Consider the following 16,602-nt stretch of genomic DNA (forward strand, 5'->3'; position numbering starts at 1 on the left):
AGTTACTCTCAAGGAGCAATATGTTTGAATTTCAATGGATTTGGCAGTCATCCTAAGTATCACGGCGCTGGAGTGAGGTACCGCAGGCCGGATCATGACCTGGTGTGTCCGAGATATTCCGGGTGCACCCCGTCCTGCCGAATATCAAACAAGCTCATGACCCGGCCGTTTGTGCCGAGTTCTTTGATATTGGGATTACAGTATAGCACATTTCAATCTCCACTTCAATTTACCCCACATAGATCAAAATTTCGAAGCTAAATCACTGATAATCGTGACATTTGTCCCATAATATAAGGATATATAAGGATATGATTAGGTTATATAACACAAGTAATACGTAAAAAAGTATATATAGAAACCTCCCGAGGATTTCTTTACTTCCCCCCTTCACCACATTCAACTGTCGTGAATAAAAATTTCTACAACCCCGACATTCATCATGCCTGGTATCTGGTCTCGACACCCGAAGTACTTCATCTTCGTTCTCGTCGTTCTTGGAACAACCTTCTACCTCCTTAATCCTCTTTCGCCAGAGCCTCAATTCAAGCGGTTGAGCTTCCCATACGATCTTGAGCTGCCAGGACGTTTAGAACGAGCAGAAACCATCTACAAAAAGCTTCTAGATGACAGAAGAGGATTGATCAAGAAGTTTGGACCAACTCCTGCTGACGTGCAAATGTAGGCCGTTCCCAACAGGGAACAGAAGTTCTTGTGGTTAACCATTTTTTTCTAATCAGGTTCCCTGCTGACAAGGACCCGTGGCCTGCATATACTGTTTGTGAGTTGATGTGCCCTCAACTCGAGCAGTTCGCGGCAATCTAACGATTTCTATCAGGGGATTTCTTCCCTGCCGCTTACAACTGCCCTCACGATATTCAACGTCTGGGAGCTCTTGGTGACGGTGGAAAATGGGTTTGTGGTATCACACGTATAGAGAACAAGCAGGACTGTGTCGTCTACTCATTCGGTGCGTTCATTCACCATCCTCGTTCGCCTGTCACCAACTCCACGAATTTCCAATAGGTATCAATCATGAATCTTCCTTCGAGGCTGAAATTCTTGCCAACACCAATCATTGCGAAATTTGGGGTTATGACTTTACTGTCCACTCATTCGGCCCTCAAATAACCAAGTCGCAAGAGCACAGAACTCACTTCTATCCCTACAAACTCGGAGGCAGCAATAAGCCAGCAGTTGGCGATGAACCCGCTATGTTCACCCTCAGTTCTTTGATGAAGACAAATGGTCAGTATGCATCTTGCACATCCTCGGGTCTATCTCACTAAATTATCATTCGCAGGACACTCCCACATTGATATTCTCAAAGTCGACATTGAGAGTTGGGAGTTTGAGACGTTGACTACGCTCATCAAGTCCTACACAAGCGCCGGCCTTCCTCTTCCCTTTGGTCAGCTTCAGCTCGAAATCCACGCTTGGAACAAGTCTTTTGAGGAGTTCTTGTCATGGTGGGAGATGCTTGAAGATGCTGGCCTCAGACCTTTCTGGACTGAGGTGGGTTCTCATTCATCCTAGGTTACACGTGTTGACTTAACCATCTATTTCTATAGCCCAACTTGGTTTACCAAAACTACAATCGCGGTGCAACGGTTGATCTTGCGGAATACTCCTTCCTCAACGTCAAGGGCGACAACGTCTTCATCCGTGACCCTCCAAGAACATCAGCGGAGAGGAAGCACGATGTATAAAATGGAACTTCATATACCCCTACCCCTACCCCCTCTTCATACTATCCATTCATTTTGAGTAATGACACAAAAACAACGGTATACGTAGACATTTCCTGTGTAATTTGCTCCTCATATAAAGGAGGTTGTGGACTATCCACTAACCATTCGTTTTCTTAGTTACTTCGGTTACCCGCCAGGCTCTTGCTTGCCAAAACATGAATACAGCAGTCCATTCCTTTTTACAGGTCGTGAGTTCATGAGTTCCTGACGAAGACGAGACAAAGAAATCGCCGTCGCATTCATTCGCAATCACGGCCTCCCCGTAGAGCTACTTGTGTAAAAGTTCTAGAATTTTTTGGACTACTGTGCAACATGATCGAATCAACCCGATTATCCGAACCTCTCTAGACGTAGATGTAGAAGAAAGTTTTATAAAAAGTAATCTTGCAAATGAATCACCAATGGCTGCCCTTGGGCGGTAACGGAGGAACCTTCTCCTTGGACGAAGAATCACCAGCCCGTGAACCACCAGACCTAGAGCCACCATAGACCGACAACTTCCTCCCAAACGTTGCATTATGCAAGTCCTTCCTTGATATCGAAAGCGACCGTGATGATGTGGGTGTCCCGTTCAACTTGTCCAACGATGTCTGGCGACTTGATGCCCGACTATGCGATCGAGACGAAGACGACAATGGCATGGGTACAGCAACAGGTCGTGGTACTACGTCAGATGCATCTGAGGAACTAGAGGCGTACTCAAAATCGCTCGTGGCAGATCCCGGAGAACCTGTTCCGTTCCTACTACCACCCAGACGATATGAGCTGCTGCTGCTGCCACTACCTACACCATCGCCGTTCCCATAAACCGCCAAAGCATGATCGAGTGAAAACGATCCGTTCATACTCTTTGACAACCTCCGAATATCTTTCATCCGCCCTTGCATAAACACCGACATTCGGTTCGTTGCCCTGGCAGATATCTGTTCCTCAAAACTAGTCTCTACATTTCGTCCTCTTTTTGCTCGAGCAGTATGAGCATCTGCAAGTCTCAATGGCCTCGTGGTAGTCGTCATCGTCATCGCCGCACCCGGTCGTGGCGTTTCAATTTCATCTTCTCGGGCTCTCCTCTGGATGGTAGGCGACTTGGCCACTGTAGACACCGCTTGAAATAACACTTGATCAAAAGTAACGCTCTCTCTCTTCCTCCTGCCACCACCTCTGGATTCGGGTCCGAACGTGTTGGAGGCTTTCATACCCCCCTCGCTCCTCAGATCCATCTCTACTCCACGAGCACCCGCTTTGAGGTCCCTGGTTAAGACGAAGAAACTGCCATCCTTGATACGACGATGGATAAATCGCCATCGAGCACGCGCAGGGTTAGCTTCTCGCTCTGGATGATAAAGTGATTGTGCAGCAAGATCGACGTAGAAACTCTCCACTCGTTCGGCAATACGTTGGAGGAAGGACATGAGGATTGTTGAGATCTTGTGTAGTGCCTACATTGACATTGTTTTTTGTATCAGCCTCAAGATAGGGAAGTAAATAACTGTGGAACTTGGGGAGCTTACCTGCTTCTCCTTGTTCGGATAGGTCTTGAGGACATCACGTACGCGAAGGAAAGCATCGTAGCCAGCGCAAATGTCCTCCCGAACATATTCAAGGAATCGAACGTCCAGGTTTAGAACGTTTCTGGTGTAGCTGATGATACCGTGTTCGAAAGCAGGAGCGGATGTTGCTGCGTTACTGACGAACTCGCCGAGCTCTGCTATCTCTTTACGGGCTTGAATGGCAGCTGGACTGGAGGTAGCATGGGTTATGGTACCGATGACGTCTGGGAGTAGGGACTGATCGTCGCTATTGGCGATGGAAAACGAAAGTTGGAGGTAGAGTTCTTGTAACCTGTTTGCGGAGCTGTAAGTTTACTATTCAGAAATTTAAAAAGAAACACACTTGGACCCAAACAGAACGGGAAAACCAGTCGAGGTAAGAAGCCTGTGACGGGTCATGAAACAGACATCGGTATAGAATGAAAAAGTATTACTAACCGGCTCTGAAGCTGGTAGAATTTACGAATGGCATGAGTCGAAAGGAGACCACCTGAAAACCAAGTCTTGGCATCTTTCTGTAACGTATCTACTTCGAAATAAAGGGTAGTCAAACTCTCGACACAAGTCCGCAGGTAGTCCACCCAAAGGTCATATAAGTCGTTGACCTCTGGCAATTGGAACGTGGGTTTGGGCATGAGATATCCGATGAAGTACTTCCCGAGAAGACTAGAAACGAAAGAAAGATTAGCACAAATTAGAATAAAGTCGACCGAACACTACCTCATAACCTCTGGATTAGACGTATGAGCCACTTCATCGAAAGTGACACTGGCGTCCAAGCCTGCAGATCCCGCCACAATCATCGTCCCACCAGGATGAATAGGCAGAAATTCCGTGACATCATAAACACATCCATGCACACCAATCCACATCCTGCTCTTCTCCCTATGTCCAGTATGTCTCGCAAGCTCGCTCAGCGGGATGGATTTCTCGTTCTCGCTCATCGTACGTGGAGTCATGAACACATCAAGCATGAACCTTCTCTCTGCGAACGCTTGAGCAAGCATTTCATCAACACCTCCGCTGGTTACAGCTCGATACTTGTATAGTGCTTTCCGTATGCCGGACATGACGGTCTCATATAGAGATAAGGAGCCACAGACGTACAGGTAGCCTCCATGTCCACCAAGCTTTGTCGAGATCACCATATCACAAACGAGCGGTCCATGGTCCATGATGGTTTGGTCAATGTATCGTGGTTCCGTCCGCTTCTCTACGAGATCCCTCGCAACAGGGTCGTAAAACAGTCCATTCGAGTCTCGGGAGAAAGCAACATGAAGCTCTAGCTTTCCGGAAAGAACATATTCTCGAAGCTCATGTTTGTACAAGAACTTCTGGCGAGATTGAACGCCCAGGAAGAGGATATTACGACCAATAACTCCAGAACCGATACGTGCTTGCCAAAAGCTTCGGAACGGTGCGATTCCGGAACCGCCTGCGAACATGGCCACCGGGGCGGAGGGCGAGATGGGAAGCTGGAAGTTCAACGGACGTGAGACTCCCACAAGAATCTTCTCCTCCTCGTAACCCTTGCTCGTCAAATGATGTCTGGGTTCATGGTCCAACGTAGGGTCAGGGTTGAGGAACCCACTGGAAACACCAGGTCTCATGACCTTAATACCTCTGGAATCAGGAGGCAGTAATAGAGGGCTAACTTCGTGTTCGGCTCTTGCAACGGATAGGTCGAGGGATTCCGGCATCAAATCGAACGGGAAGGAGGAGATGGAATAGGTACGAGGTACCTCTGGAGCGACAAGGGAAAGGAGCCAGGAGAAATCGTCCAGAGAAAATGCTTCATCCCAAACTTGCTCATTGACTTCATTCAGAGCAAGGATGAGGAGATCACCGAGCGAGCCATTGACAGGCCAGGTATCGGATCCAAGAACTCGGAGCGTAGCGGTCGAGGTGTGGACCGTCATATGAACCTGGGTGGCATAGCCGTTAGTCATAAATATGTCGAGGCGCTGAGAAACCCTCACCTTCATTACCATCTCCTTAGTGAGAGGAGCGAGTTTCCCTTTCCGCAAGATATCACGGACTGTCAGGCGTGGATATTCGTGTTTTGAGCACTCAGCCTCATGCTGTGCAAATCGTTTCCATTTTGCGGCGTCTGGAGTATGTGCATCAAGCGGTACGTTCGCGTCAAGTAGATCAACAAGGCCAAGAGCGCCGACGATTTTCTAATTTCCGTCAATTAGGGAAATGTCTTGCGGATCCAAAAACATCCAACATACCTCTATATCATTCCAAGAATTCATTGGCATGAGCGCTAGTCGGTCTCCAGGAATGAAAGTTAATCCAACGTTCTTCAAATCAAAGGTGACTTTGCCGGTAGCGCGGTTGGGATCGTCGTCGATCGATTCACGCTTGACAATTTTCGCCTGAAAAAATGGACAACAGCTTATAGAATAGAACGTTAAAACACGAGCATTTCATACCCAGAACCGACATTCATCATAGCTTCCTCGCATCTCATGGGGTTCGATATCTAACACTGCTTTTGATCTGTACGGTTCGAGACGTTCTTTCATCGAGTCAGCCAGTGTTCGGTGAACTTCCTGCCATGGCCGACCAGCAGCATCAGCAGCACCGGCGTTTCCACTGAGTGATCACACACACATAAATCGAAAAAACAGAACGAGAAGGACACAACGATCACGTACTTGGTTTCAACTCGTCCGGTCTTCGCCACAACCTCTAGGAATCCGTAAACCTTGTCTTTGTATGGACATCAGTGCTCGAAAACAGGTGGGAGGGTTAATGCACCAACATCGATGTGTTCCCCTGGAAATCAGCGTTTAAATAAAGAAAAAGGCGGGGGGAATTGTGTTGACTTACATGAAACCCTTCTCTCCAGCATAACTCTCCACAATTGCATCCAATACTCCGATAAGGCGAGGATCGTTGGATGCCTTTATATATGGTACCGCTGGATAATGGTTCTCTATGGCAGCCAAGAAAGCTCGAACATTGAGAGGCATCCATGCTCGAAGATGAATGGATTCAACTCCGAGAAAGGATTTGAAATTTTGACGCTGTGGGCAAGTAAAAAAAACGCGGGTACGGAGGATGTCAGGATACTTACCATCAAGAAAGTGTCCATGACCTGGAATATGGGAAGAAACAATCCAGAGAGTGCGGGTAGTCTCTTGGAGAGTGGCGCTGAAAACTTCGCATATCCCTGCCTATGTTAAGTTGAGACATGGGTTGAGAAACGATACCGAGAAACTTACCCCCATGCAGCTGGAGGAGCGAAGTTCTCGCCTGCGTGCGGGTTGACGGATATTTTGTGAAATACGTATGAAAGTTGATCGACAACCTCTTTCAGTTTGAGTAGCTCGACTAGTAAACCTTCATTATCCTTTTCCATAACACACTCTTGACAGCGAGCGATGAGGTCAGGACCGGGTGTGAAGAGGCCATGGACTTCCGCCTGAATCAAAGATAATGAGTACCACTGACCATAAACCGAACAGGATGTCATGACACAGACCATACATAGTAAGAACATTGCTTCACCGCGGTCATTGAAGATAGGCCACCGGAGATCCATATTTTCGGCACGAGCAAGGTAAGGATAGACTGAGGTGGGGTCACGTATCTACGGAATGGGAAGTCCTGGTCTAGGCTAGATGACATAATAGCGGCTCAGAACTACATACCTTGTAGTTGTGTAACGATACATCTGACTGGGACAGGTACGGTAATGGTCGTCCTAACCGTACACACACCTGTCGAAATGGTATTACAACATTCCGTGGGATGCCTTTGGTCTCAGGTTCCTATCAACAGATAACTATCAAAACCGAGATGAACTAGTCTGAGATGGACAATCACACACCTCGTCCAGTTCTCCTTGAATATTGTAGAAAATCTCTTTGCGTGCGCCGAGGTGTTTGATCCCTTCATGCCCGTCGTTATTTTCCTCATACCTCCAGATACTCGCCAGAATCCCTAAGCACACAACTGCGGCCCACAGCGCCGCATCAGGTATCGTTTCGGGGCTTGCGCCAACTAAAGGTAAGTCAAGAATGGCTTCACGCACCCTTCCTCGAGCAATCAACCCAGGAAGACGTGCACAAAGGTCCGACCAAATTCTTCCTTGCGTGAGCGCCAGCGCAGCCGGGGCCACATTGGGATCAGCCGGGCAAAGACCGTGCTTCGTCGAGAGGAATCCATCTCGCCAACCAGTTCTTGGACCGATATTGTCCGCCCTTTCTAGGACTCGACGAGCTGGGGCACCAAGCGCTATAGCGAGTACATCGAGCTCACGTGGGTTCAAAGAATCGGCATTTTGGAGCATAGCCCTCGAGGAGGAGAGATCTTTGGGAGGTGCGGTGGGAAGTAAGACTTCGACAATTGTTTTTCTCTCCTTTTCGAGGGCTGTCTGAATTGCATCCGGTCCTTGAGGCGCGCCGTATAAAGTGGCAGAAGAAGGTTGTGAAGTACCTAGCCAGGCACACCCTCTGGGTCCATAACCAGCGAAGACATTAGAGGACGCAGGGCAGACACCGTATCTGGTGCCAGTTGATGGACAAGACGACATGATGGGTGCTGTCTATCCTCCTGTGAATGTGGGAAATATAAATTGACCGATGAGGCGTTATGAGCTAGTAAAAGGGTTGTCAGAAGAAGACTCGCCAGGTACCGCGACTTACCGATTTGAGATGTAAGTTTGAAAGCAACGCTATACAATAGTTGGCGGTGCGAAAAGAAACAAGTGTGTGGGCTGGCGCAACTGGATAGGTGGGCAAGGAGTGAACAAAAAAAGGTTGAAGGTGAGGATTATAATAAGAGGCGATCGTGGGCCACAGAAACGCTGCCGTGATACATAAGAGATGTGATACTTGGCATCAGCTAATAAATTCATTGGAAATACGGTACACTGTAGCGTACGTTTCGCGCACGACGATCAAACACGCGTTGGGATTGATGGGATCCTGGATGTAAGGGGAACCATCGCTACAACTTGCGAAGTGCGGCTTGATGGCAGCTGTTGGATATCCATGACGGGATCTGCGTGACGCCATGTAAAATTGTTTACGAGTTTTTCGCCGTATAACCTTGAAACTCGGATGGTCTGGATGCTGAGCTGAATCCTTGGGAGCCCCGTATAATCCGCCATGGCGTCGCAATGCTGGTGAGGTAAGAGAACCCCGGTGGTTCGGTACATAGACAACCAAATGAATAGCCATTCAAATATTCAATGTTCAGCGCTCGGCAGCTGCATCGATACCATTTGACAGAAAATCTTGGCCGTAGTTGCTTGTAAAGCTGAAGCCGAAATTCCGTTGAACATTTATGTACGTAGGAAAACAAAAATACTATAGCGCACCTGCCTACGTGATATAATGACACAAGATGCTTTACTGCGAGGCAACGCCTGATTAGGATTGAGATCTGTTGCACAAATTCTGCCAAATTCTGTATAAGGTCGCCGTTAAGTTTCCACTTGATGGTATAAAGGAAAGAATAGAGAGCTCACTGTACATTATTTCGTTATTCGAAACTGTAAAATTCTCTTTGTCCAACCGAAAAGGTGAGAGAAGTACAATAATCTCGTGGAACAAAATGACGAAATTGGACCCACAAACCCACACACAAAAACTTGACGCTAATGTAAGGATTATTTGATGTATCTCCTCATCGATCGTTCATGAACCTCAGTGCTTATCGTCACCTTACACAACAAAGTAACCCTCCTCCATAGAAATCACATCTCATGCAGTGAATAGCGTCTTTCGAAGATTCGACCTGGGGTACCGGAATGGGAAACCCTACGAGTCTTTAACAACCCGACCCAGAAAACCGGCCTCTCTATCGTCGTAATAGAGGCTGTGACCTGTTTGAAGGGACTGAAACTCGAGCGAGAATGTACTGAGCGTAAGGAAGTTCCATCTCTCGTTTGATATGACAGAAGATTGGCGCTGGGTGATTGACGCAGAATGGGACATTCGTGCGTGTGCCTCACGTTTTTCAGGTTCAGGCTTCTTGCGGTCATATGGGCTTTTGATCCCGAAGTGAGATTTTTGGAGTTGGGATGAGAGACGGAGCGTTCGTGAGGTACAGTGTTGATCGTATGAGTCTTGAGGTGAAGAGGGGGGTGAATATAGAAGGCCACCTGTGAAGGGTATGGAAGAAAGTGCGTAAAAGGAGGTGAGGCCTCCCTCGCGCTCGTGCGGCAGAGCATAGTATATTGACAGAAATGGTATGGTGGAGCATATGAGAGGTTTGAACAGTGTCGTTCAGGCATCGAAATCGAGAATTAGAGGACCCTAACAGTAGGGACGAATGTTGGAGGATGGAAGGATGTGGATCACACATTCTCTCTTCGTCATGGGGATCTAATGAACTGAGGAAACCAAAAATGGTTGAAGTTTCACATTTCATCGTGAAAAATTCATCAACTAATGACTGAGTTGACAGGCGTTCAGCGCTCAGCTTTCAGTGTCCAGCCTCGGGACTGATTCGTCTGCGTTATCCTCATCGTGTCGTCGTTTGCGCTTTGCGTTTTTCCTTCCCGACCGTCTCGTAGGGTTTGGTGCATTAGAATCCTCGGCCTTCCCTGCCTTCACCTCCCCCTCTAGCTGAACTTTCGGCTTCGTGCTTTGTTGGTTCCTTCGCGGGCCTCGTTGGCTTTAGAGGTTTTAAGGAACCGAGCTTTCGAAAAATTTGGATTGGTTTGCTCATCATTTCCACGATCGGCATCAACTCCGAAAGCAGCATCTGAAGCGGGTTTGGATCGTAGCTGAACCTCTTTGAAGCGCAGACGTCGAGATGTCGAACCAAAATAGACCAAATCACGTTTTGACCAGTCTTGTTCATCTGTTGAAAAGGATCAATGGATGTAGAACCAAATTTCGGATTGTAATACCTTTCTTCTCTGTTAAAGTAGTTCACTTCCAGTTGTCCTTTGAGTATGGTCCCAGAGTGGGCGTGTCGAGCCCCCAATTTACGAGGGTCCTTCCTCTCCCACCCCCGGACATCCACACGTGATGAGAAAAAAATTACATACACATGATATGATAAGATTTCTCAATCGGGTGTGCCCGGGAAGTCAACAGGACACGTCGCCAGCGCAAATATCTTTCATCCTCAACAGCCAGCTAGACAGTACGGCTGTCACTTCTAAGGTCTGAGATTTGGTGAGCATACTGCTCTCTCTATGTACCATATACCCTTTAATTGTCTGTGAATCAATTTCTCTCTAGCCTTTGCAATTGAAGATTTATTGCATATCCATTCCTACAAAGTCTTATACATTACTGATTTATACATGTTTAAACTAGGTCTCTGAATGTCTTGAACGATAGAACATGGCTGAGGAAAAATGTGGATCCCATGTGCCAGGATTTTGTGTCCGTGAGCTATTCTCCCTACGTTCCTTCTCTAGACATGTACTCATGAAGTTCAAGAAACCCTTTCCCTGAGACTCCAGCCTCGAAAGAAATCGTTCGTCCCGGAATGGGAGTTGGTATTCCAGTCCATCTGCAAAATCTCGCATGCTTTGAATAATGTGGGTCATGCGTTCTTGATATGTTGCATCGTTCATTAATCGTTGCTCGGCCTCCAGTAGATAATCCTCCTCGTCATCTGTGTTATTGCCATCTTCACTTCCAAAATTCATTTCCACCGGTATCTCAGTGTCCTCGATGCTTGCCTCTGGAATTTCTGTATCCGGTCCATTCTCAAGTGGAACCAATGACGGGTGAGACCAGATCGGAGCAGTTCGATTTCGGGTTACTTCGAGGAAAAATTCTGGTGGGACTGACTTGACGCCTTGGACAAGATGCTTGCATATCAGGAATCGGCTTCCAGCGAGGGCAGGACAGGTGCACACCCATCGTCTGACGTTGGTACGGTATTCAAATGTTCCTGTTGGTTCCGGTATGTGTTTCTCTTCACATCTCCTCCATGCTTTTTTGAATGAATTTCTCCAGGCACATAACATTCGGTACCGGCCTATATCTCCGAGGAGCACATCCAGTTTTCGATAGTAAGATGGCGCCAACTTTGCAATGAGTATCCAAGCTAGCAGGTCAAGTCTTGGCTTGCTGAAGTGTCGAAGAAAACCTTTTTTGATGCGACTCCAACTGGAATATGGGTCAGTATTTATCATCGGCGACAAAATTTATGCTTACTGGCTTTCCATTATCATAGTCGTGTTCAGTCGAGGTATCTCGGGTGCGGCGGACCATGCCCAGAGTTTCCACCTTGCTGGACGGTACCAATTTTCCCAGAGGTATGCCCATAGCTCTCGCAAATCGTAGCCTTCACAGAAGTGATACATCTTATTGACAGCCCACGAATATATCCCCTCCGGTGATGGATGGCACTTTCCTGGTAGTAAGGGATGGGCATTGCGGTGCTCTTGGACTCTTGTTATCACAAGTTCACGAAGTTCGGCTGGGCAAAAAATACGCTTGGTGGTCTCCATGACTTGCGCTGGTTGAGAGGATGATTCACCTGTTTCCACTTGGGCTGGTTTCGGGGCAGGAATTTTGATGGTGAGTGGTGGATGTGTTAACTGCGGACGTGGGCTCATTTCCCTTATAGGCTTCTGTTTTGAGGGCAGGTGGATGAACAGCATATTTGGATCAGGTTTACCCGCCTTCTCATCGGGTTCATCAAGTATAGTGTCACGGCCACCACCCTCACGGCCGCCTTCTTGTTCACCTGGATCCGCACACCCTGGTGGCACGAAGGAAATATCAATGAACGGAAAGAGTTGGTGTGCCTCGAATGATTTGTAAGGTGTGGTGGACAGTTTTGCTTTGCTTATACGCTCTTTAACTGCCTTGTTCATGTGCCAACCACAGATCTGAATGCGTCCATCCGGCCACACTCGCTCCACCATTCCAATCTCCCCCAGGTCTTTGTCGACATTGATAAAGTCCGGCTTTATATGGTATGCATCACGTAGGTGTACTGCCCACCGTTCCAATGCTTCAATCCTTTTCTGACGTGCTGTTGCTTTTGTTGTTGATAGCAAACAGTATGACAACGGAAATCCAGCATTATCAAATTCGGCCATTACACAGTATAGCTCCAGGTGCATAGCGTTTGTATTGACTAAGTGTATAGGTAAGTGCCGAAAACCATCCTACAAAGAACTGTACTCACATGTTGCATCAATAGCGATTTCAACAATCACGTTCTTTACCGTCAACCTTTGTGCGATTAATTTCAGGCCCCAGCAGATTTGCTCGACTCCTGGCTCAGTTGTAACTTGAAAGAAATCGACCACGTCTCTATGTTCATCCAGCACTTTCTGTGCAGACTCGACCTGTTTGGGGTCCTTCTTCCACAGTTCCTCACTCATAACAGCCCAAGCATGATAAATTTGTGCTGATGTTACGTTTGGGTAGGAAGCTTGTATCTTGGCCACAAGGGAGGAGGGTGTGCACCATTCAACGCTCTCTCGTATAATCTGTGAAGCTCCCTCAGGCATCGAGACATCATAATAAGGCACATGCTTCTCGTGGTGTTGTATTCGAAGTGAAACAAGCTTGACGGTAAGACTTCCTTTCTTCAGATCCTTGCAAGATGCCAGCAAACGGCTTCGGCAGTCAAACCGACGCATCCCAACATGGTCTCGATGCTTGACGTTTTCCTCTGTACTCGGCTTACAGGCTTTTTTGTGAGCCTTGTCCTGCGAGCACCAAGCCTTCAACTTGTGGCCATGTTGCAGTTTTCGATGGGCATGAACACTATCATAGAGACAGTAAGTCAGTTCTCTACCTTGTAGCACATTATTTACTCACGTAAACCGAAATCCAGTGATCCGCCAGGCTTCTCGCATCGTGAATTGGACACGCTCTTTGTTAGTGACCATCGGATCAGCAGGTAACGTATATTCTCCATGAAAGTCAATTTCTGATTGACGTGACTGTTTTCTCAGAGACGTGAACATCTCCTCAGCATTGGCGTATCTCCGTACAGTGCTTTCCTGTTCGCAAATTCACAATCATTGAAGGTTAGACATTCTACAACTTAGAGAGAATTGAAGGACTCACATCACTATGATCGGAATCGCTCTCATCTCCTTCATGAATTGTTTCAGGTTGCCGTATGAGCACAGGTAGATCCCGGCTCTGCATTACCACCGAGGAATCAGCCGCCTTCTGCTTCTTTTCACGTTGTATTCGTTTTCGCTCCTTATCCTTGGCCCGACATTTTGTACACTGCTTGTAGTTGTCTTCTTCCGGTATGATGGCATTGCATTTGCCCGGAGAGCAGACTCTAGACATTGGTGTAGGATATGGTTGTAGAAGAAAGACATAACTAAACAATTAGCAGTAGTCGAACAATGGTTGAGCTAGTGGCAGATGTGTCCACCATAACACTTTTTCTTGACTTTTCTCATCACGTGTGGATGTCCGGGGGTGGGAGACGTATGACACTCCCAATTTACACATCGATCAATCGGAAAGATATAAAGATGTGGCTTCCTACGGTGAGCCGCATGTGTTCCGAGCTGCTGGATACGAGAGGAAGGTCAGCATCTTCCAGTGCAATAGGCGTCTGCATGCCAACCACCGCTTTGTCTGTGTAAACCGACATATCAGTTTTTTGTTGAATACTTTCGAAGGAGTAGCTGGCTTGCTCCTGTCCAATGGAGGTGGCCAGAGCTTCACGAATATGGAATTCGCAAGTGGGAACGCCTACTGACATCAATTGAAAGATCTACTTGGTGGTAAAAGGCTGGGTCATGAGATTTGTTTGGCGCATTTTTCAGTTGACAATTTATTTGCAGATACGGCAAGTTCGGGCCAAGCATTCGAATTTTAGTGCCGTTTTCGTCCAGCCAAATAGGGAAAGGGAGCTCAAGCGCTCACTGTAAGTAGTGGGTACAAACAAGGCCGAAATTGGACCCACAGGCCTACACATGAAAGCGATGCTTATGACGTAACAAGATTCCAAGTTTACGCCTGTTTACTCGCCTCAGCTTTACATCCTTCATGATGAACAGTGCATGAAAATACCCTCAATTTCTATCGTCACCTTACACTCTTCCACACCCACAGTTAATGAGGTGAATCGTGATTACATAATTTGCTTTTTGACCTGTGAGGTCCAAGTTTGACGTAAATTTGAAGGCGGCCCTTCGAACTATCACCTTAGGCAGGAGTTTGACAGGTGCCGTAAACACCTCTTAGGGGGGGTTTTAGTCGTGTGGGAAATGGACCTAAGAGGCCCCGCTTCCGAAGTGTAACGGACGACTTCTCGCACTTCGTTCGCTTCCTCCCCCTGCTCCCTCCTCGCTCCCTTCTGGAATCCCATCCCCCAACGCTTTTTTGCCTCTCAGCTACACTCTAATGTATCTTGCCATGGCTTCGAGGTTGCTCATTCAACGCTGTCTGCATCTCACATCGCTCCGTCCAACACAGGTGCACAGCAATGGAATGGTTCTCGGGGCGATGATGGTGCGCTTTTTTTTTTTGCTTGCTCACCTACCGCCACTAATACTCCTCATAATTTCTGTAGGTTGGCTCCTGTATTTAGTCTTGTTACAATACATGCCCAGCAAGCCCGCCTATTGCTACCGGAAACAATGGATACAGGATCTTAAATGGGTGTGTCACCGAAGTGCACAAAATGTTAATCAGTTAATCGGCCAGCACATTTCCCGCAACACGTGCATCCCGAAGAGCCCGACAACACTGACCAGCCGCGACTTGCCCTTCTCCTCTTCCTCGAAGGCCGACTTGACAGGGCAGCTGTCACTGCTAAGGTCTGAAAATTAGTCAGTGTATTGTGCTTTATGTCTATTATATATTCTCAGAATCCCTATGATTCAATATGTCTCTAGCCTCTTCAATCCAATATTTAGAGTTATCCCACATCAGAAACAGGCACTAGGGGTGTACATAGAATAAAGATTTAATGCTATCTATCTTTCCCTACTGAGTCTCCACTTTATAAGGGTTCAGTTTTTATAAATCTGACTAGCCAGTAGCCGTTGAGACTGCAAGAGATGCACATGTTGCCACGAGTGTCGGGCTCTTCAGGATGCACGTGTTGCGGGAAATGTGCTGGCCGATTAACGTTTTGTCCGAAGTGCACTCACGCTTCGTCCATCCGTTCCATGGCTCCCTCCTCGCTCCGCCAATCCTCCTTCATTGTAGCGTCTACTGTAGCGCTCTCTGTCGTTTAAACAGGTTTGGCTCGTTCACTGACAGTGTGCTTGTCACTCACCCTACATTTTACAGCATGTGCGACATTCATAGCCCAATACGGCCTGTGCTACTACCACAACCTCTGTTCTTCACCATTCCTCCCACACGTTCTCGTTCTGCTTTCGCTCCTCAACATTCTCCAGTGAATGCTATCAGCCAGTAAATACTAAAAAAATGCGAGGCCTACCTGACCAGGTCTACCACTTTTTTTAATTTTCAATCCTATGTATAAACTGGCATTAGGCCCAGATGATCAATAATAGGGCCTGGCATTCCAATTCATTTCTATAACTCTGGATCCATAGTATGTTCGGCCCACACCTGAACACCGGTTAATCCATAGCCGGTGATTTCGGAGATTTCCTCAACATAAGATTGTGTATTGTGGGCGCCCCGTGCAGTCTCCCCCTTAGATATTCGAATTCTAGCATTTTCCAAGGCCCTAAATGAGTCCATAAAAACCTGGTAGCCACCAGGTTAAAATTGAAAAGGTGTGAAATTGACATTCTATTCAGCTTGAAGATGCGCGTTAGAAACTAACCGCTTGATATACCATCTACATTTGGGTGAGTCGATGGACACTTAATAACTTCCATATTATTCCAGTTTAAACCAAATCAAATAAGACCAATTTTGAAATAAATATCATCAATGCGAGCGATGTGAGGTCTCTCGGAGGTCTCCTTACTTCACACTCACTGCACTGTAGTGATCCGGACATTGTACTCATTATTAATATCTCCTGCAGTTGATTTTATTTACAATCTATATCTAGCAATCAAAAGCCTCTTTAGGTGATTGTGAGGAACCCACAAAAGCCTGTAAGCGGGCAGCCCTAACCTCCTACTAGGCTACTTTTTGCGCGAAACCGCCACTTCGGTTGGTGAGGCAAGTACGACGATCACACCGGTTCATTTTCATGTTGTAGATGGTCAGCTCCTCATACATTCTTTTAGACTGTAAACCAACGCTAAGTTTTGAATATCTAAGTGGGAGAGTGTATAGGACACCTACAATACACAGTTTGTACGTTCCTGACATATCCTAAAATGACCGGCTATTCAGTAGCCGGTGTCCCGGCCTCGTACAAATACCGTCACAGAAGTACTGGGAAGGACATAC

At 47.1% G+C, this 16,602-nt stretch overlaps 3 protein-coding genes across 3 annotated transcripts; 1 reads left to right on the plus strand and 2 right to left on the minus strand.

Moving 5' to 3' along the window:
- Positions 1 to 372: 372 nt before the first annotated feature.
- Positions 373 to 1,933, plus strand: E1B28_003415 (uncharacterized protein). The gene is made up of 6 exons (XM_043160396.1): positions 373 to 681; positions 741 to 781; positions 839 to 970; positions 1,027 to 1,248; positions 1,304 to 1,515; positions 1,572 to 1,933. The coding sequence occupies exons 1-6, from the start codon at positions 443 to 445 to the stop codon at positions 1,707 to 1,709; spliced, it is 984 nt and encodes a 327-aa protein (XP_043002352.1). The 5' UTR covers positions 373 to 442; the 3' UTR covers positions 1,710 to 1,933.
- Positions 1,934 to 2,146: 213 nt separating this feature from the next.
- On the minus strand, positions 2,147 to 7,847 carry E1B28_003416 (uncharacterized protein; the record flags this gene model as incomplete). Its single annotated transcript, XM_043160397.1, has 16 exons — positions 2,147 to 3,190; positions 3,263 to 3,593; positions 3,645 to 3,686; positions 3,740 to 3,967; positions 4,022 to 5,226; positions 5,281 to 5,481; positions 5,536 to 5,682; positions 5,740 to 5,902; positions 5,965 to 6,019; positions 6,072 to 6,085; positions 6,140 to 6,336; positions 6,387 to 6,486; positions 6,535 to 6,734; positions 6,795 to 6,902; positions 6,964 to 7,083; positions 7,143 to 7,847. The coding sequence occupies 16 exons, from the start codon at positions 7,845 to 7,847 to the stop codon at positions 2,147 to 2,149; spliced, it is 4,860 nt and encodes a 1,619-aa protein (XP_043002353.1).
- A 2,739-nt stretch (positions 7,848 to 10,586) lies between these two features.
- Positions 10,587 to 13,551, minus strand: E1B28_003417 (uncharacterized protein; the record flags this gene model as incomplete). Its single annotated transcript, XM_043160398.1, has 5 exons — positions 10,587 to 11,394; positions 11,443 to 12,373; positions 12,425 to 13,011; positions 13,066 to 13,250; positions 13,318 to 13,551. 5 exons carry the CDS (start codon positions 13,549 to 13,551, stop codon positions 10,587 to 10,589), a joined length of 2,745 nt encoding a protein of 914 aa, XP_043002354.1.
- Positions 13,552 to 16,602: the final 3,051 nt, after the last annotated feature.

This window comes from Marasmius oreades, chromosome 11, assembly GCF_018924745.1.
Source record: "Marasmius oreades isolate 03SP1 chromosome 11, whole genome shotgun sequence".
Taxonomy (NCBI): Eukaryota; Fungi; Basidiomycota; class Agaricomycetes; order Agaricales; family Marasmiaceae; genus Marasmius; species Marasmius oreades.

What these genes read in the sequence shown, in the direction of transcription:
- E1B28_003415 (XM_043160396.1), top strand. Translation starts at nt 443, where the DNA reads ATGCCTGGTATCTGGTCTCGACACCCGAAGTACTTCATCTTCGTTCTC. An exon ending in CTGTGTCGTCTACTCATTCG is followed by an intron (nt 971 to 1,026) that starts GTGCGTTCATTC and finishes AATTTCCAATAG; the next exon opens with GTATCAATCATGAATCTTCC. An exon ending in TTCTTTGATGAAGACAAATG is followed by an intron (nt 1,249 to 1,303) that starts GTCAGTATGCAT and finishes TATCATTCGCAG; the next exon opens with GACACTCCCACATTGATATT.